The sequence below is a fragment of the Xenopus laevis genome, chromosome 3L, assembly GCF_017654675.1.
Source record: "Xenopus laevis strain J_2021 chromosome 3L, Xenopus_laevis_v10.1, whole genome shotgun sequence".
In the NCBI taxonomy this organism is placed as follows: domain Eukaryota; kingdom Metazoa; phylum Chordata; class Amphibia; order Anura; family Pipidae; genus Xenopus; species Xenopus laevis.
The window spans coordinates 101,402,765-101,425,030 of record NC_054375.1 but is presented as its reverse complement, the minus strand read 5'-3'; the positions used below and the strand labels follow the sequence as shown (position 1 = coordinate 101,425,030).

Below are 22,266 nucleotides of genomic sequence, written 5' to 3'. Positions count from 1 at the left end.
GATGGCTATAACATTTAAAAAGAAGACAACATTTCCAAAAGGTTTTGTATTTGCAATGGTCCGCTAAGTGGCATGCCCTGCAAATAGTGGGTGAATTATCAATTAGCACCTATGTTGGTATATGGCACTGAAGTCACGCTTGTGTTTGCTAGTATCAGTGTGGATGTGAATCATCTTGGATTCCTAAAGTGCAAGTCAGTGGTGGTATGTATCACGTGCAAGAGGAGTCCTGGAAATAAGGCAGATGTAAATGCCAGGGGATCCCTACCATCTGCTTAGACTGTACTTTAAAAGCTTTTGCTGAAAAGCAGATGTACCATTGCAATGTAACCAAGGCAAGGTGAAAGTATAAAGAATGTAAAGATACAGGTAGCTTTGTGTGGTGGCACTGTTATACTCTACTAATCCTCAGCTACCAAAACATAACACTTTGTAATTAGAATTTTTGAATGGACACAATTTTACTTTTCAAGTGTGCAAATGAATAGCTGTTTTTATTTGCACGCAGACACCTTTGCAGGGGGCTGTATTTGTTGTTGTGTACAGGTATGGGACCGGTTATCCGGAAACTCCTTATCCAGAAAGCTCCAAATTACAGAAAAACCATCTCCCATAGACTCCATTTAATCCTAATAATTAAATTTTTTTTAAATGATTTCCTTTTTCTCTGTAATAATAAAATAGTACCTTGTACTTGATCCAAAATAAGATATAATTAATTCTTATTGGAGCCAGAACCAGCCTTTTGGGTTTATTTAATGTTTACATGATTTTCTAGTAGACTTAGGGTATGAATATCTAAATTACGTAAATATTCATTATCCAGAAAACCCCAGGTCCCGAGCATTCTGGATAACAGGTCCCATACCTGTACTACTACTTTTCTCTCTAAACTACATGGACATTGCGGAGACACCAGCAGGCATGTGCTGCCAGTTTGTGTGCCAGTGTGGGTAATATACAGAAACTAGATTCTCAAAAACATGGTGCTGTGTGTGTACACAATCCACCTTCTGTGATCATTTCTGCTACAGAACTACAGCACACTGGAACATGGAAACAGCCATCATAATATAAATAAATATATAGATATATATGCTCTCTCTCTTTGGGAAGCAACAAGAGATACACACTGCATGCACTGTGGATCAGAACACACACAGAATCGTAGTATTATATTCATTTTTAGATACACTGTTTAGATACAGTTTATATATACACCGTGTTCTCTTCTTTTTTTTTTTTATCACCAGTATTTCCATCAGTGTAACTTGTCCTCCCCTCCATACTCTCATTATCTCTGAGCTTCCTCTGCTCCTCTCAGTCCTCTTGGCACATACACAGATTAATTCCATTAGATGTAATAACCAATTCTTTATAAGTCAGTGAGTTAGCATTATTCAAGCCTGTAGCAGCTAGAACAGCTAGGAAAGCGATAAGCCAGTGACATTGGGTAATACCACCTCTGCTGATTTCATCTGACGAGCTAATGGTCCTGTTGCTTTTAATTTGAGTCTCTACAGAGAGCCACAGGCTTTTTACTCTCAATTTTTGCTTCTTAAACATTTGCAGCACTGGTGTGAAGTGAAGGGGACTGTGTGATATTTGATTAACACCAAGCTTTGTATATATAAGGTGTTTACAAAAGATGCGCTGCAGATACATTTTATTGTTAGTGTAAAATAAATTACACCTTATCACAAGATATTATAAAAAAAAATCTATTCTATTATCACTAATACTATTTAATATTACAATTTCATTTGGAATTAAACAGAACAAACTTCACAATCTGTGAAAAATTATTTATTATGGGTTTTTGTCAAGTGCATTGAAATGTGGGCAAACATTCTCTTCCACCATGATATGAGTTAGTTTCAGAGGTAAGGCAAAACTTAGTAACAGCTTTTGGTCAGTTCAATGTAAATGTGGGTTTATGGCATTATGTGATAAATTCTAACAATCATATTCCTGAACTAAATCTCAAACAGCCTTCAACTCACATCTCAACATTTTATTTACAGTTAGGACCCTGATTATAGTCCTCCTCCTTTTCTCTTCCTTCTACCAAGCTTTCAGAAGTTAACCATCTTAACAAACGGCATTGCTTGTGGTGCCACTGACACCAATAATAAACTTCTGCATTTAGGTCATTGTTTTTCCCTGCTCTATTTTCTAAATTGTATTATCTGTAAGCTTAGAAGACAGGTTCTATACATATATTTTTTTTATCGCAGTCCAAAATTCATCCCCTCCAAATGAACCCTGGTGAACATATATATACACATTTATGTTTATATAACTAGCACTATCTAGCTGTAGATTTTACTATCACAATAGCCTTGGATATTATACTTGTTCAAGAAATCATCCAAGCCACTCTTAAAGGCATTAATCTGCCATCACAATATAACCCGGTAGGGCATTCCACAACCTCACTGTGGGGTTCTGTTCTGGTGTTTTGGTCTTTCCGATGGGAAAAAAAAGTTCCCCTGCTATCTCTCTATAATATCCTCTAATGTACTTAAAAAGTACTCTTGTCCCCTCACAAGCACAGAGAAAACAACTTCAGCCTGCACTCTCTCCAGGACTAGAGCCTAAAACTGCACTGCATACTCCAGATGAGGCCTTACCAGGGACCTATAAAGAAGCAAGTTTATGCTTTCATCCCTCGAGTTAACGCCATTTCTATGCAAGACAGAACTTTGTTTTGCTTATTCACAGAAATCCCCAGACCCTTCTCAATTGAGGATACACCTAACATACTACCATTTAGTGTGAAACTTCCATTTATGTTATTTCTGCATGACATTGCACTTATCAACATTGAACCTCATTTGCCATTCAGTTTGCAGCTTATTCAAATTGCTCTGCAAAGTGGCGGCATCCTGTATGGAACTTATAGTTCTGCACAATTTAGTATCATCAGCAAAAATAGAAACAGTACTTTCATTGCCCACCTCTTTGTCATTAATAAACAAGCAACGGACAAAGCCCAAGACTCCTGTGGTACTCCATTAACAACATTATTCCAATTACAAAATGCTCCATTTACTACCACTCTTGGAAATCTATCTTTTAGCCAGTTTTCTATCCAAGTACAAATACATTCCTTAATTCAAACATTAACCTTCTGTGTGGTACTGTTTTGAATGCTTTAGCAAAGTTTAAGTAGATCACATCCATTGCCATTGGAGAGTCTTGGTTCCTGCTCACCTCCGCATAGAAGGAGTTAAATTAAGCAATTAAATTAGTCTGCCAATCTATTACACATTACCATGCTGATACAAATCCATGGTATAGGTATTTTCAATGTATTTAAGTATCTTTTATTACCCCTTGTAAAAAATTTCTACCACTGACATAAAACCAACAGGTCTATAGTTTTCAGGCCGAGAAGTATTTTCAGTAAGTGTTATGAGCCCCTTACATATTTCAGCTAGGTGCCATGAGTTTATTTTAAAGGAACGGATGTCATGGTCAGGGCTTCCAACGAGAATACTTTTATGGAGGATGTGGTGACTGGAGAAGTCTACCAGGAATACATCATTGTACATTGCAACAACAGGGAATAGTGCTCTTTAATATAAAGCACACTGCTTTATAAGAGACAGGGTAATGGAGCAACAAAATCTGTTTTATTCGGCTATTCTTCACTGGATATATTCTGCTAGAATAACAAGATGGCTTTTAAAAATGTAGGTCTGAAAGCAATTTATTAGTTGTAATTACATATTAGTTCCTTGTCATTTACAACACATAATAACTGAATGCATTTTGTTTAAGTATAAGAGCAGACTTTCCAGTAGATACATGGATTTTATAGTAGCACATTTGTTCTGCTAATATATATTCCTGAAAGCCATGTTGTAATCATATATAATTTATTTGGCATAGCCTGAAAGGGACATTTTTTTTTCTTGTAAGAAGCCTCCATGGAATTATTTAAAAGCTGGCAAACATTCTAATAAGCATTTCTATTGCTTTTTGTCTAAAATATTGTTGGGTAATTTCAGCTAAAGCCATAACAAGGTATTCTAAAGACTGTGATTTATTGATTAAGCCTAAAAGCAAAATTACATAAATTATGTACAATTACAGAGTTAAAATGTGGCCAATTCTGAATACGACAAAAATAACATTGTAGCTTTTAAGTCACCTAGCTGTAACAATGGGATCAGGGCACCGCTGTTACTAACAATAGTGCAAATTATCACTGGTACAGTCTTAATGAACTAAACTGAACAAAAGTAATAATTTGAGAAAGAAACTGCCCATTTGCTCCGTTGGCTAAAGGCCATTATGCAACACTACGTAGCCATAACCAAAGCTGCACTTAATCTGCCAAATGTAACAGATCAGAGGTCACACTTCCACTTACTAATATCTTAAATTGGACAATACATCTATATTCTCATTCATTTTACAGGTTAAACAGGATCTCTTAAAACCCTTTGAGAAATGGACTGTTTTCCTTTAAAATTAACTTTTAATACATTTTGGCGGATGTTTTAACATGCAATGACCACTCTAAAAATGGTAACCGCAAATTGTATCCAATCTGCACACGTGCATGCGCTGAAGTTCACACCAGCCAACATTTTCACTGGTATTTTGGGAAAAAGATGGTGATTTGCATCTGAAATGAGTACTTTGAACATGGTGTTGTGTTTGTAAATGATCCTTAGAGAATCAGGTGTGGCTAACATTGCAGGCAAGTGAGCCCTAGCTGAAGGATCGCCAACTAATGCAATATTGTTTAAATGGCATATTTAGTCATAAGCAGCAGTGCAGTAAATAGAAAAGGACAGACATAGCTCATAGTACAAGTTGTTCCAGGGACCAGTCAGGAAGGATCTTTTTTCCCCCTCTGAGGCAAATTGGATAGGCTTTAGATGGGGCTTTTCATCTTACTCTGGACCAACTAGCAGTTAGGCAGCTTAAAATAGAGTTCAAAGGTTGAACCTGATGGACGTGTCTTTTTTTAACCGAACTTACTATGTTACTATGTAGACAGATACTATGCAGACAATAACCATTACATTTACAAATAACTATAACATAACTGGCTATTTGAATTAATATGTACAAGAAAGTTGTTTGGAATTGTGCAAATATTATTTTTATGTCTACTGCCACTTTAAGCCTGTAACAGAGCAAATACATTTCATTAGTTGCTGTCAAATCATTGCTGGTAAGCTGGCTGTTGCTTCTGGGCAATGTCAGTAACTAATGTATAAAACTTAGAGAGTTGCCAAACCCGATTATTACGATGCCACTGGGAAAAATGACAACAAAAGATAACAAAACAACTTCATTTTTAAAAATGAATTGCCCCGTTAATTGCAGTCTTGTTTTGGGGATATGCATTTTAGAATGATTTCATTATAGTTTTCGCCAGTTCTTGCTTAGTACATACAAGAAAGCATTTAGCCAACTGATTTGACCAAAGTCCTTTAAGAGATTTCTTGAAACCAGAATATTTTAATCTACAGAATCAGCACACTAAGGGGCATATTTAGTATGCTGTGTAAAAACAGCAGGATAATATACCACACATCAACAGGCCCCGTCGTGTAAATGACAGCGTAAACATTTTACGTGTTTTTTTCTTGGAGTGGCTTCAGCTGGAAGCAATGTGAAATAATGTCAGCAAATTAGGTGCAGGGGCGCTTGGCCAATGAGGCAGCCTAAAGCACTCGCCTTAGACGGCAGCGACAGGTACATTTCCAGGGGAGGCAAAAAGACGCTCCTGTACATTAAGAGCTGAATTTCCGGTTTTGAAACTGGAAATTCGGCTTTACTAGTACAAGAGAGCGCAGTTGCGGGCAAAGGGGGGCGGCATTTTGAAGAGCCTCCTCAGGTCGGCTTCTTCTCCAGAATCGCCGCTGATCAGGTGAGTAAAATGAAACACACCTTGATAAATTTGCAATTTATTTTACACAGCTTTTTACACCATTTCTTTCAGGGGAAACTTTGTTTTACACAGCATAATAAATGTGCCCCTAAAACTGAAATGGGATATAATGCCCCTTTTATAGCACATTCAGGGGGTTATTTATCCAAATCCTACATTTTTTTCCAACTAAAAATTCAGATTTTATAGTAAAAAAACCAAAATTTTTTGGGTTTTAGCATTCGGAAATTCAATAAATATCCCCCTCAGTGTTAAAATAAAATAGAATGCTAGCCCTCCATTGTACTAAGATCACTAAATGCAAAGTATAGATGATTTCAAATGTGACCAGAGAAAATAGTAGGTAATCAGCAGCTGCACGAAACAGTTATTTTCTATACTTTCAAAGCACTGTAAAATACATTATATTAAAACCTTCAATCTCTCCTGTCAAGGACAAAAATATAACATGCAACTGAAGCAAGGTTATTGAAAGCTTATATGCTGTAGGGCTTTACCAGAAAAGAAAATTCATGAGGCATATAGAGCGTCAGGTTGTTAAAAGAATCAAAGACACAATTTAGAAGTTATTTACTAAGAATGCACAGCAAGGACTACATTTATCTAACAACAGTTCGAAGATATACTAGTCATCCAAAGTTCAAGGATGCACAACTAGTATATATTATACTATTGCAAAGTAAACTGCAAATTAAGCTTATATGCATCTCAATGAATTTGGGACATTAAGTGCATTGTGTAATTTATGTGTTTACCACTTTGTGAGCGAGCAGGGCTGTTTTGCATGCTGTGTCTTCCAACAGACTAGACTATCCCTAGATAGTTTCATTAGACAAAAAGAACTTGGCCATTTAAATAAGGATATTTTTCTAAATATAGAAAGTTAAAGGAAAACTATACCCCCAAAATGAATACTTAAGCAACAGATCGTTTATATCATATTAAGTGGCATATTAAAGAATCTTACCAAACTGGTATATATACTTAAGTAAATATTGCCCTTTTACATCTCTTGCCTTGAACCACCATTTTGTGATGGTCTGTGTGCTGCCTCAGAGATCACCTGACCAGAAATACTTTAACTGTGACAGGAAGAAGTGTTGATCTAAATTATGTATAATCTGTGTAAAGTACCTTGTAAATGTGCCAGTACTATATAAATTACAAATAAACAGGTTTACCAGGAAAAAAAAAACTTAGATGCCCCTTATGCAAATAAATAACATTATTCAACATTTTTTAGGTAGTGTGCAAGCTGCTAATGTACATGATCCATGAAACTGCAATTCAGTGCAATGCTATACCACAAGTTTTACCAGTCAACACCACTATATTTGTTTGACCAGCTCCTCCTATGCAGAAAAATATGCTTAATAATTAAAGAACTGATTTGCAAAAAGCAGTGGTGCACAGTAAAAAAGTGTATGATTAAGTATTCTTCTTCCAGATGCTGACTTGAATGAATTTCACACAAAATCCATGTTTGAAACATAGTCCCTAAGTACTTTTAGTGGAGTACATAAAGAGTAATTGTGAAAAGATGCTATAGGAGCTGTGCTAAAATGGCATTGACCATGCAAAGTGTGATCAGAGTGGAACGATGATATTTTAATTTGGTAAGATGCAAAATTTAAAAATGGCTAGCTGCAATTTGACTTATAATACTATCCATTTCATACTGATGGTGTACACCCAAAGATACATTTTGCCTATTGAAAGAAAATAGAATTCTAAGCAATTTTCCATTATACGTTCATTGCAAATGGTCAGTCGTCTTGCTATGGAATTTGGTGTTTGCTCCTTACAGTTCTCTGCACTACTCACTCTGACTACTGGCCATAGTTGGACATTGTTTCAATAGTCAGAACCAGCAGTAAAGGCAGCAAGGGACATAAATATACTGCTTTGAGCAGCAATTATATTTACAAATAGATTTTGGATTTACAATGTCTTCAGATCCCCATATGTGTGTGATTTGAACATAACACATTGTTTTTGTTTCTTTTAGAAACAAAATATATACATTTGGACATTTTATGGACAGATAATGTGCAATATCATACCAACGTTTTGATGCTAATTTGGGCAGCTAATCAAAGCGCTTGCCTTGTATAATGGCAGAAACACATCTGCACACTCCATTTGGGAGCCTTCATAGGAAGCCTATTTCCTCAGTTAAACACTTTGTACTGTGTGTTTCCCAATGTAAAATAAATAAAAGGAATATGAACATCTGGTTTAATATGTATGAAGGTATAACAATGATTTAAACAAAAGAAAAACCTTGATATTGATGTTTCTAGAACAGGTGTGACTTCTAGATGAGCCAATAATTAAAGATAAATCCACGAGTAGCAATTGAGCTATGACATCATTTAATTTGAGCCAAGGAAAATATTAATCAGAAAGCTCAACTGTAACATTAATCAATGTGACCTTACCAATATAGGTTATATTGACTTAATGTGAACCCTGTTGTTAAATCTTTTCCATCTTGTCCACTTTTTCTATCTAAGCAGCTATAACATGACCATTACTTTTGGATGCCAGTAATTTAGACTTCCCTAAAGGCTAGCACGCTGCTAAAAAGCCATTTAGAGTTGAAAAACAAGCAAATGAATCCTTTATCTAAGTGGCTTGGTGTGACAATCTGATAACCATTCTTTTTCCGCTGCAGAGAAGCTTGGCAGAATAAATAGCTGTAACAGGGACTGAAAAGGAAGATAAGCAGAAGAGGATGTGATAGAGAAAAAATGTATCGAGGAAGCATAAAGAGACACAATGGAAATAAATTGCCACTTTTCATTTATCTATGGACCTAAAAGTCTTAATAATTTCAGTATGAATTTCCTGTTGAAGAGAAGTTGTCCCCAAATCAAGTAAGGTTATATCCATATATAAAATGCTTGATCCTACTGACACTTTATTTGCTCTAGAGTAACAGCAGGCAAGTAAGAGAAAGGGGCACCAGAATCACTTAATTTGTATATATAGGTACTGATTAAATGAGGAGACTATTAGTGGCCTATTTATTAAAACTCAATTTTTTGGACCCCCAAAAAATACTCCAGCTTAAACCTGTCATGTAGAAGGAAGTGGCCCATTTTACAAGTTGAAGATGTTTCTTGACATTGATCTGCGCTGGTTGTCGTATCATAGTCCGGAAAAATCGTAGGATTTGAGAGTGAAATTTGAAAAAGTTTGAATCGTCGCACAATTTTGTTAAGACTTTTCCCACACTTTTTTAGATCTTATTTTTTCAATAAATGAGATAAATTTGTGGATAGGAGTTAGGTCGACTTTATTTTAATAAAAAAATTGCTGCTGACTTGGTTGTTCTTATAGTCACACACTTTATGCAACCTTTACCCTGCAGCTGTTCATTTACCATTCAACCCTCACTATAGCGAGCTAGACACAAGTAAGGCATCTTTTATTTATACAACATGAAATTCTCACGTAAACTTTAATTTACGTTCACAGCACAGTGTGCAGATATCGGCATCAACATGCCATTTTTTGCCCCCCACACTGCAACCCTTTTCCCCAAGAATTCTGGTGTCATTGTGGTAATGGGTTGAACTGCTTCCATGGGTTAAACTACATTGAATTGGGTGCAAGTTGAGCTAACATCTTCACAGTGGAGATGCATGCTAATGTGCGTGGCACCAAAAACCTTCACAAGATGTAATTTACACAAGCCTGTAGCAGACTACAGACACAACCAGGTATGGAAACCTTGGAATTATTATTGCATCCAGGGTGGCAGTAATTGCAGAGTTCCTAGGAGTCAATAGGCACACTCATGCAACATGAGGGCAGACTGGACAAGTGCACTGGAACATAGTGCAAGTACATTTAAGAAATACAGTATACTACTGATGCATGTACAGATTTCACTTTGTATTGTGGTGTCTTTCTAGACAGAAAGAATCAACTAGGGCCTTGTACTGTGCACCATCTGCTAAAATGTATTAGAATAATCAAAAAGCCCTCAAAAGCACTTGCCCTATTGCTTTATATGGTCAGGAAAAATAATTCTGCAAAACCAAAAGAACTGACCACTTATCAGGCCCGGACACTAGGTCAGAGGTCTGCTGGGTCCTAGCGTACAGGAGTATGCATCCCCAGTGCTTCTTAGATTGAGGCTGGGTGGCATGCCACCCCTAAAAACTTGCCTGCCACACTGCACACTCCTCATAAATAGAGATCTATACAACAGACTTGCTCAATTAAGAACAGCAGGGGGTAATGAAAAGGTGTGCAAATCTAGTAATAAATAAGAAAGAAATTCCTAAATAGCTGTTCCCTTTTGCATGGTTAGCTGTGCTTTAGAAGGCAGAAGACACCTACTTCAGAGATAAGGAAAAGTCAATCTTGTTGGTCTCGCTGTTTCGCACCAGGTAGCTTGCTTCTTTACACAGCCTCAGGAGGCTCTCGGCGTCAGCACGACTGATTGCACCATGGTACCAGCTGGAGGGAAACCGATTGAAATGGTATGTCCTCATTTCAAACTTAAGGGTCACCTTGAAATGCAACTTAATTCTACTTACAAGTTTATGCAATGCAGAGCTCATCTGTGCAACTGATTAAAAATGAGTTAAGTAAAGATAAATTAAAGGAAAGAGTCGAGCCAATTAAATTTGATTTAGGATATTTAGTAATACTAAACAAAAATGTATGTTTCATTAAAGGGATACTGTCATGGGAAAACATTTTTTTTCTTCAAAATGAATCAGTTAATAGGGCTGCTCCAGCAGAATTCTGCACTGAAATCCATTTCTTAAAAGAGCAAACAGATTTTTTTATATTCAATTTTGAAATCTGACATGGGGCTAGACATATTGTCAATCTCCCAGCTGCCCCAAGTCATGTGACTTGTGCTCTGATAAACTTCAATCACTCTTTACTGCTGTTCTGCAAGTTGGAGTGATATCACCCCTCCCTTTTCCCTCACAGCAGCCAAACAAAAGAACAATGGGAAGGTAACCAGATAACCGCTCCCTAACACAAGATAACAGCTGCTTGGTAGATCTAAGAACAACACTCAATAGTAAAAACCCATGTCTCACTGAGACACATTCAGTTACATTGAGAAGGAAAAACAGCAGCCTGCCAGAAAGCATTTCTCTCCTAAAGTGCAGGCACAAGTCACATGACCAGGGGAATTTGGGAAATTGACGAAATGTCTAGCCCCATGTCAGATTTCAAAATCGAATATAAAAAAATCTGTTTGCTCTTTTGAGAAATGGATTTCAGTGCAGAATTCTGCTGGAGCAGCACTATTAACAGATTCATTTTGAAATTATTTTTTTTCCCCATGACAGTATCCCTTAAACAAAAAATGCACAGCTATTTACAGATGTATAAGAATTTAAACATAACCTTCATTCAAAAACACATTTGCACAGGGACCTGTTTCAGAGTACATGGATGATATAATTCTTTACGCTCCTCTCTACATGTCAGCTGATTAAAATGTGATCATTTGATGATTTTTATATGTGTTTGGTTGACCTGGAGGAGAACATGCACTAGAGTTAACTCAAAGTTCAGCTTTCACTCTACTGTGCATGCACCTGCCCGGATCTTAATGAAAAGAATATTGAAGGAGATGGCAACAATGGACATCTATTTACTTACATCTTTCTTACCAGCCCAGGGTATCAGGTAAGCTACTATAATCACGGGGTGGGGTGCCTAACATTTTGGCACCACTAGTAATTTTAATTCTCATATCAGTATTCTGATTTATCCCATAGGTGTTTTGTATGGACCCAACCCTGTGCTCTGGCCAGTCAGGTTTTTCCACTCCCATCTCTGCAAACTCTTCTTTATGAGACTTACTTTGCAGAAGGGGTTATTATCCAACTGAAACAGGAAAGGGCCTTCCCCTTAATGTAGCACAGAATTGTCAAGGATGTCACTGTATAATCTATCTGGCACATGTGTTGACAATAATGGGTGTGGCTTAAATGGGCAATTCCAATAATAGAAGAGGTGTCCACATACTTTTAAACCAATGTCAGTAAAATTATTGTTCCAAAATACTAGTCTTGAGTAAAGATTTAATTCATGGACTCCAAACACTAAACTTGTTAAAAACTGAATAGAATAAACTCTCTATATATTATGCAATATATATTATGCAACATTTGGATTTGTATAATTTGATTTTGAACTGCCTTCACATTCTGAATCTGATTGCCAACACAATAGCTACTCTAACATTTATATATTGCAATAACAAATGCATTGCAAGTCTAGATCTTTTACTCCACAGCACTATTATTTCTGATCTCCTCCTTCTTCACTACTTAGTAGGATTCTTGCAGATTATACAATACTTTTAGAATATCCTGGGGCAACAATTAATATTTTTTTTATATTTGGTCGCTAAATATCACTATAATAACCCTCTTATTACAAAGTGACAAAAATTTTAATATGCAAAGAAAAAACGCAAAAGATTCCATTACAAATGTTAGCTAGATGAGTGCTGCAATTTGACCAGGGACAGCTCAGTCGCTTCAGTTCCACATACACAAAGCCCCAAAGTTAGCTCTACTTGGCTGGGATATGCTGTGCCCATGACATTCCCCTCTTACTCTGTTTAAGGAACTTTATAGTAAGAGTTTGGCTGTGAATGGCTGGAGGGTTTTGGCTGCTCTGATTTTCTGGACTTTGGACACAGAAATAACTGTAATCATACTTACAATTGACTCTCTAAAGGTAGGGAAGGATCTATTCTTTCTCCCACTGAGATGCTGTGTTCTACACTCGGATGCTTGATTGCCTTCAAGTTTCCAGCTGAATGTCTGTGCGTGTGTCTGAGTTTGTCCTCTTTGGTTGGTGATATGCCTGTTTTATCAGCACTATCAAACTGGGCTGAAGGAGAAAAGAACAACCTATAATTCTACCATCACATGAAAAGGAAAATTGAGCGTAAGCTCATAAGATCACATTAAAGGGCCAGGCAGTTACACCATAATGAGAAAATCTTTTATTGTTTGCAACTTTGCAGTATCTCCACTTCAACCATTGTATTGGAGGTGCATCAGTAGGTAGGTGCATCAGTTTATAATATATAAATATTTTTTTACCATTATTTGGTATACATTTAATGTCTGCAATTCCCTATACTTTTTGTTGGAGTTACTTGCCATTAAATGCAAATCTGAGGTAATTATGTTAATAGAAATTACAATCAATAAAACAACTGAACCTCCAGAAAGATGCAAGAAGGTTAATTGGGTCTGATAAAGGTGACTGCGCGTGTATGTGGGACCTTAGATTGTAAGCTCTATTGGGACAGGGACTGATGTATACTCTCTGTAAAGTGTTGTGATATAGGTTGGTACTATAAGTAAAGGATGATAATACAGTAACTATTTTTTATAATTTGAAGTGCAAGTGCATGTGTGTGTGCTACTACAGAAACTTGTGGAATGCAAATTATGTTGCCACAAATCTAGAAATGATAGGGATGTTAGAATGAAGTCATGTCCGTTTGTGTGTATTTGTGTACAGTGCCAATCATGTATAATACTATTCAGATGTTCCTAAAAAGATAATTTCTGATTTTAAATGTACAGCCTAAAAAGTGTTACCCTTAAAGAGGAAATATAGGATTCTTCTTGACTCAAGTGGACTATGTTCTTTAAGTTTCTCACAGCACTGTAACATCTGACTCCACACTGACCCCATTCCTCTTCTATAGTATTTACCCCACGGCCTTCAAACATACAGTTTCTAAATCATAATTATACCTTCAGCAGTGCCCCCACACTGCAGCCACTGTCACTTCCTTCTCCTCAGCATCCAAACAATAACCCAGAATTGTACTACTCAAAGCAGGTAAAAGCCCATTACAAACATACATACCAAAAAAAATAAAGCATGTCTGGAAACAATATTTTTAAAAAACTTTTTAAAATATTGTTACATAAAGGGACATTAATATTGGTGTATATGTTTTCCTTTAAATTATACCTAATCAATAGTATCTACAAAAAGACATATGGAAAAATAAAAAGACATCTCCTGCAGTTCCAGTCACCCCCTAAACAAAATGAAATCAGTAATTCAGAATTACTTTTACAGAAATACTTGTTCAGTTATTCTGCACTTGATTTATAATTAATTTCAGTATATGACACAGAATTACATAAGAAAAATAAAATTCTAATTTATTTGATGGAAAGTAACTGCTGTGAATCAGACTATATATCTGGAGTGCTTTTTGGGATGAAGGTCTTTTTTAATTATATTACACTTAAGCTCAATAACAGACAGGGAAGCTATTTAATATGGATCTGGATATCGAGTTGAGGATAGGGATTTAGTGTTAAATGAGGTCATTTCCTTAAACTGGACATCTGTAAGCTAAATGGAATATAGAACAAATATTGTTTAAGAAAATGATGATGTTAGTGAATAGGCTTTAAAGATGGGATATTATAGAATGGAAAGCAATGGGCAGTGAAATATTTTTCACAGCAGAGGCGCTAAATATATCTTAAGAGCGTAGTAAATGCATTACAGAAACAGAGAATGGGCTAGCTTAACCACTTGATAAAGAGCGGTGACGCTCAAAACATGTCGTGTTTGTGATTAAAGGCACTTTTTACAGCAGTACTTCTGCGCTTATTTGTACCCATACCTTTTACTGGATTTAATGGAATTTTTGCTTTGGATGAAAGCAAGGCATTGGGTTACTAGAAGTGGATTTCAAAGGGTATTGATACCATTGTACTCTGACTAGCTTAACCAGAAGTTGTCATTATTGTTTGGGGTATGCATATAGAAATATCAATTAAAAATAAAATTGAATACAACAAGATGTACACCGAGGGATGAAACTTGCACAAATAGTAACAATAATACAAAGATGAATAAAATTATATGGGGGGGGGGAAGAAAAATAAAGTAAAGCACAAAGATACATTCAGCTACTGCTGAATAACAATACAATAGCTTGGACAATAAAGGCCGTTATCTTGAAGTAAAATCTTTAATGTATCTTGAAATGTTGATGGGGAAAAAAAGTCCATCAGTGCAATGGTGACACGAGATGACAAAAATCGATAGAAACAGGCTGGAGGGGGCATGGGATTACTGTGTACACAGCGCCGATCAAGAATACATTACTGTTTAGCGGGCCATCACATCAGTATTTCTGTCTGTTCGGTCCCTCTGGATATTGAGATATTGATGGCCTCTAATGCAGTTTCACAACATATTTCATCACCTTTTAAACCTGTCCCTGACTTGGGAGGCAGATACAGAGTTAATGTGTGTTAAGTACACCATTAACATTTTAATTTTATTGCTGTAGTTACAGCCTAGTATCATCAGTATAATACAATAGCAAAGGGAATCTTCCCAGCTAACATTACAAATTCTCTTAAAAAATAAATATTTGTGAAGAAAAGACAAAACAGGACTTGCTTCTAGATTGTGGGCAGTTTTGTAGATGTCCGCTAAAATATATGCTTAACAAGAAATAGGGAGACTTCTGACCAGGTATTTTTTCATAGCACTGGTTGTCTTTTATGCTGGAATTGCTTATTTTGTGCTACCTATTACAAAGGTATTTGTATTCTTTACAAATTAACTTGAAGAAGAATTCATTACATCTGGTGTTGGAAGGCTGAGAAAAGTGAATTCACTCCCTTCTGCAGCTCTGTTAATCTGTACTGAAAAGTGCAGATTCCATTTCAGTGCATGTACACGGAGTGCAAGTCAGACTAAAAACATGAAAGCAGGCATTCTTTGGCCAGCCTCTGCTCCATGTGTCAGCACGCAAGCAGAAGCTGCACTTTTTAGTGCAGATAAATGTAGACGCAGAAGGCCTGCAAAAAGAACCGCAGGCCGAGAGCAGTGAAGCCAACACTCTGCCTTCAGACTCAGACTGCAGTATCTGCAAGTTGTCACTATTAGGCCTGTATAAAGTGATGAAGTTGTTAGCCTGTGACAGTGGTTTATTGTGCCAACAAACTAGGCAACATTTCGAGCCACACCCTTTCTCAAGCCTGGCTTGAGAAAGGGGATTGGCACGAAACGTTGCCTAGTTTGTTGGCACAATAAACCACTGTCACAGGATTCAGAGAGGTCCCTGGCAGGGGGACCAGCAGCTTGCACCCGACGCTACAACAAGCGGTGAGTTATAGTTGAGCATCAACCGCATTTGGTCTAGGTTTTTTTAATTACTGTCCCCACTTTTCTGATATAACAAGACAGTTCTCCCTTTTAATCCAGCTGTGCATGTATTTATACATTTATGCCTTAATAGCCACCCAGGCAAAAACCCAAGTAATGAAAGACTTTAGCAGCCATTTACTATGTGCAGAGAGGGGTGCAATGTGAAAAAAAGGAGGGCACAATCCACTATCTTTTGTCTTTGCTGCCTGCATTTAGATGAATTGCTGCATTTAATTGTTCCCACCACCACCTGCAGGCTGCAACTGAACCATCTGGTCAGATAAAAAAAAAAGCTAGCGAATGATGCAGTCCACAGCCTCACCCTGGATGCAAGTGCTTTTTAAATGATCACCCAAGGTGGCCATAGATGTACCAATAATATTATAAGAACAAATTTTCATACAATAATCGATGCATGTATAGTGGGAGACATGCCGATATCGGTTGGCTCATCGATCGGGCTGCCCGGAAATTTTTGATCAGACGCCTTTGAAGGCACTTTTAGTGCTGAATGTCAGATACAGGTAGAATACTATTGTTTCTACCTGTATAGCCGACCTTTAAGCTTACACATGTGTATAGAAATTAACAATCTTTTAGAAATATCTTTTCCAGGAAAGATCATAATTGTAACGTCTATGGCCACCTTTAGGGACATGTTTTAACATCCCTTACTGTTCTACTGACTACTTTTTAAACATTTTGTGCATGTAAGGGCTAAAACAATTTATGATGAACCTTCTATCACTTGTGTATTAAATAACAAGAAGCAGATTGTGACCAATGATAGGAGATGGCAGTGGTGATTCAGTTGGATCAAATAAATGAACCATATAAGCAGGCCAGGATTTGTGGAAAGGCCACCTAGGCCCGGGCCAAGGGGGGCAGGATTTTAGGGGGCAGGATTTTAGGGGGTGGCATTCTGCCCAGCCACACCCACATTGGTTAAAAAACTCTGGGGATATGCAGGAGATACAATCATTTTTTAAATTTCCCATGCGCCAATACCCAATGCTCCGGTCCCGATGATGAAAATTGCATGAAAAAGGGGAGGGGACAGGGGCGACAAATGACAGTGGACTAGGGTTGCCACCTTTTCTGGAAAAAAATACCGGCATTCCTAAGTATCTTTTTTCCCTATTAATAACATTGGGATCACCCATCATTTTTACCTGCCAGGTGGCAACCCTGCAGTGGGCCTATGTAAATCCAGCCCTGCATATAAGCTATATCTAAAATAGACATATCCTTGACACATCTTCTGCCATAACTGATCCTATGTCAACAGGCATTTAATTGAAGTGCATGATAAGAAGTGATTACTCTAAAGCTGGCCATAGACTCAAAGATCCGCTCGTTTGGCGACATCGCCAAATGAGCGGATCTTTCCACGATATGCCACTAACGGCATGGCTATATCGGGGGTAATTCAAACGTTGTGGCCGAACTATTGAATTACGATACGCCAAGGGGCTCAGACGGGTCGGTCGGTTAAAAATCAAACCTTCCTGATTGATATCGTGGCTAGATGTCGATCTGGAAGACCCGTCGAAAGCCCCCAAATTGATCCAAACGACCAATATCGGCAGCTTTATCTGCCCGTGTATGGCCACCTATAGTCACAGAGTGAATTAACACATATGTAGGTTAGATTGCAAATAATTAGACACAGCAGACAGAAAGAGGATTATGGTACAGGATTGCTAGGCCACTCAAGGCACCAAATATTCATACAGTTCTGGAAATATGATGATTAACCCAATCTCTTTCCTGTGTGCAATAATAGGGAGTCTTATTTTTGGAGAAAATTATTTTAAAATGTATATGTAAATTACTATTCAGCTTGGAAGCAAATTGCTTAAGTGGAATTTGAATGATACAAAATGCATGATACTTAGATCAGGCCATCTCTGAATAACCGAGTAGTGAAGAGCCACAGCAATGTAAATGGTTACAGCATTTTGTAGTTTAGAGAAGATGTAGGAAAAGAAGGAAGACAGTAGTGGACAAAATGTCAAACTACGCACAAAAGATTGGTATACACATCCCTGTACTTTGGATAACGGTCATATAGTAAACCGAGCAAGTTTGGCTTTGTACGCATATAGTCATACTTTTCACTTTCCAATAATATAATACATTCAAGATGGCATTTTTCATATAAATGATTCATCATTCTATATATCAACCAATCAATCCTACAAATGTTTATGGGCTATGTGATAATATCTTATGTGTAGGGCTGCCATAAGGTTAAATCTGTCATGAAACACACCTGGAAATATGTCCTATAAGCAAACCTAAAATGAATTACCATGTAAAACCATTTGTAGTCAATCATGGAGTTGGAAACAAAAGCGTGTTCACTTTTAAAAGTAAAAAAAAAAAAGTAGGCCATTGTAAGGAGAAGAGTTTTTTAAGCCAGTAAATGATCTAAAAACTATGAAAAAAAGCAAGGAAATACACAGGAGTGGATTCATAATGATGCATAGTGACTGTAAAAACCCGGATCAACCGTTCATTAAAACTACCAAAAAAAGAATGGGCAGTAATTATGGAGTACCAGCAGATAACTCATCTAAACACTTGGCTGCCAAATAACACAAATTATACATTTCTGATATGCATTCACATCTGTCGGTTATGCATTCAGGTTTTCCTGGAAAATATTCACTTTTAGAAATCAAGTATACACAAAGGAATTCAATAAAATAGGACAATATTGGAACAGACGGAATCATGTTAAAGAATAAAAATGTGCCTCCCGCTTTCAAGGACATATATTGCCATTTGCTAACCTGGTCATTTCACAGATTCTGCAGATTTACATTGTACTCAAATAACATTTTACTGGTACAAGTAATATTTATTAAGACATATGTTCCAGAGGCCTAGCCATAAAATAACCAGTTCTTTATGAGTAGATATCTATTCAATTGTGAAGAATATATTAGCCACTTTGGGGTCAAATGTCACATTTGTAAATGTCTGTTCAATTAAGTTAAAATGCACTCTCACTTAAATAATTATTTAATTTTGACATATTTTCCATAGATGCTGACAGGGTCAGGAGAAAACCTGATTGGCCAAACCAACTCAGAAACAGTGGCAGGTAGGCTCGGTTTCCTAATCTCTAAATGGATTTTAATCATATCAAAAGAAACTAGGCTTTTGCTCTGGGCTAAATTTGTTGGACAGCAAATACTGACCACACAAGATCATACTGATAACTGCCCCCCTAGAAGACATATATGCATACTAAAGTACACATGTAAAATTCTAAAATTAAATTTTCACATTGTTTTCCATGTTTATTTCCACAATGCACCCTCCGAAAGGAAGAACACAACTTCTGGTTAGTAAATTACATGCAACTGCATCTATATTGCAGGAGGAACATGGGTGCATATTTTGACAAATTATCTCCTTTGTAGTTTATTTTATGATGGACAGGGATATCAACTTTAGTTAATCAATAAGGTTTGTAACTTACTTGCAAGTATGAAGAAATCAGTTAAATGCATTCTTTACAAAACTATATGGCATGGAGGGAAAAATAACTATTAGGTTCTCTTTGGGCAGATTAATACAAAAGCAAAAGGAAAAAGTGCCTGTCTGAAATGCCACTATCACCTAGAACACTGAGAAATAAAGTATTCAGAGGTGTATCATTTATTTTAAATAGGGAAAGATACATTCAAAACCAGATATTCTAGTGTTAAAAATTCATCAGAATGTCATGTCATATATATTAATATATAATAAATCAAACAATAAAAAAAACAGGTTTAAAACCCAAATATTTTAAAACTACAGGTATGGTTTCAGTTATTCGGAAACCCATTATTCAGAATGGGAGGTCCACCTTATAATAAGCAAATGATTCTCAAATTCTATCAATCTGGCATCTGAGTATGAACAAAATTTCACGGCAAATGGCTTTCTCAAATAAAAATCTGGCTACAAACACATACATGACAAACATATAGTCGAAGAACACGATGGATATGCTAGAGTTAATTTCCAAATAATAGATAAGCCATTGTGAGACATTAGAGGGGGTAACTATGAGACTAAACTAAGTAGGATGGAGACTTTTTGGATATACCACTTGAAAACCACTGAGGATTATGGAGGTTTGAATAGAGAGTGTGAGCTCTCGTGTTTTTGCAATTAGCATTATGATCAATATGTTTTGGTATTCCGAATGATATATTTTGTATTTTTAAGATATAAAAATTATTTATATATTTCTATATTATTATTTATATATTTCTATATTAGTATTTATTCAGTTGAATTATTATATTCCTTTTTGTACTTATACTTGTACTCCTTTCCCCCTTTTCTCAATCTTAGGAGGTAGCGGTTGATTGAATATTACTAGTTATGCTTAACCCTGAGGGAATGTTATAACTTTTCATTTAATTTGTTTTCTAGAATGGTTTTAACTTGTGGGCTTTTTTAAGGGTTAATTAGTCTGATTCATTTTAATTAGCTATGGGTTTTTGCACTATTTAGGGGTGGGGAGAAAACGGTTTTCCTATGCTTCTGAGGAAGTGGCGTTGAGGCAACAAAACGCGTTAAGCATGGACTGTGCTTGATGCACTGTTGGTGGATTTTCATGTATGTCATTTAATCTTCAATAAATGGAAATATTTTAATCTCCGACCTGGTCTAGTGCTCTGTGGATCAAAGACTTTTTCAGATACTAATTGCTACGCTCTATCCCGAGGCGTGTCGTCGTTGTTAGCACAGCCTGTTTTTGGTCGGTGCCTGACTCTGGAGTTTGGGTGAGTGCTCTCCTATTGTGCCTTTACAAACACATACTGGATGATTCTTATAGGCCAAGAGTTACAAATTACAGTAGAACCCCAATTTTACATTTTTCAGATTGTAAAAAAGGAAAAAAAAAAAAGAAAAAAAAAAGAGGGTTATCCTCTGTGGGACCTGGGAACAAGTACAAATCTGGGGTTGAACTGCATCTTAATTAAACACCAAAAAGTAGCAGGATTCACTATATTGGTATTTTTATTTATCAAATATTTTAACATGTTAATTATTCAAGACATAGCACTATTAATTCAAGGGGTGTGATTAATGAACGTAGGAAACCAAGAAAGTATTCTATATTTCATAAATGGGTTCTACAATAAAAGCTTTGAATCCATTACACACCATCAAAGTCTATATGCAAAACCTGAGTAAGCACTCACACAGAACAGATAGTTGATGTGCACGCTGGGATCCCTAGGGGGGAATCCCTACAGTCTGTTAACGACTGCACGAGATATTCTCTCACATCCCATGTTGTGCACTAATTATAGAATAAATTGTATTAAAATTATTGCTAAATTAAGAGTGGATTTGCATTAGGCATGACAATTGTATTCTTTAGAGCTTTCAAGTCAAACAGTAAAATCAGTTTTAAAGAATGTGATGAATGTGTGTAAAACCTAGAAGAAACACTAATTACACTTAGAGCGAAATAAGGAGCAGAACACTTTGTTCTACAGACTGGAGAACAATGAAGCCGAGCAAGAAATATTAAACAGGTTAGAGAGACACAATGATAAAGAAGTACCATGGAATAACATTAGTCAGGGATTATACTTCCCTTTGTTGACTTTTGGGCCAATTAAAATATCTTTCTTGCAATTATGTGTTTTCACACAGCATATTAAATATGCACCATTGAGTACACCCAACATAACAGCTCTTCTTCCAACCACTATTACAAACGCTAAATAAGTTATGCACACATACAAATATCCAAGTGTTAAAGATTACATGGTAGACTTCTCTTTGTTGATAAAGCCTTCAGGATTTCTAGATGACATAGCCAGTAGGGAGACCTAGCAAGCTTTACAGAGGTATATTTATCTTTTGTAAATTTAGCCTAAATATGCATTATATACCTGGATGGGATTGCTGTACTAAACATATAATTTTATTTTTGGGTTCAAAGCCAATATTGTAAATTCCTCCATAGCTACCCCTTTGCATGCATTAACTTTTTCTGTAACAGTCCCTTCTACATTTCCTGAAAGGCAATTCCAGATGTAATATGTCACATTTTAGTTTTCCAGCCCATGACCTGAGAGTGTGTCCTCTTCCTCAAGCCAATTTCCTTTTCTAAAAGACTT

General features: G+C 36.5%; 1 protein-coding gene across 7 annotated transcripts in view; it reads right to left on the bottom strand.

Moving 5' to 3' along the window:
• The window catches only part of shf.L (Src homology 2 domain containing F L homeolog), a 122,271-nt gene that overhangs the window by 15,880 nt on the left and 84,125 nt on the right, over positions 1-22,266 (bottom strand). For 4 of the 7 annotated variants that reach the window (XM_018252983.2, XM_018252984.2, XM_018252982.2 and 1 more), the window contains 2 exons: positions 12,634-12,805; positions 10,271-10,390 (listed from right to left, as the gene is read on the bottom strand). The exons of 1 other annotated variant lie outside the window; for it this stretch is intronic. In XM_018252983.2, the coding sequence (XP_018108472.1) occupies positions 10,271-10,390; positions 12,634-12,805 (292 nt within the window). Of the gene's footprint in view, positions 1-10,266; positions 10,391-12,633; positions 12,806-22,266 lie in introns of those variants that run through there. 2 more of the 7 variants (XM_041586728.1, XM_018252985.2) reach the window with 2 other exon arrangements.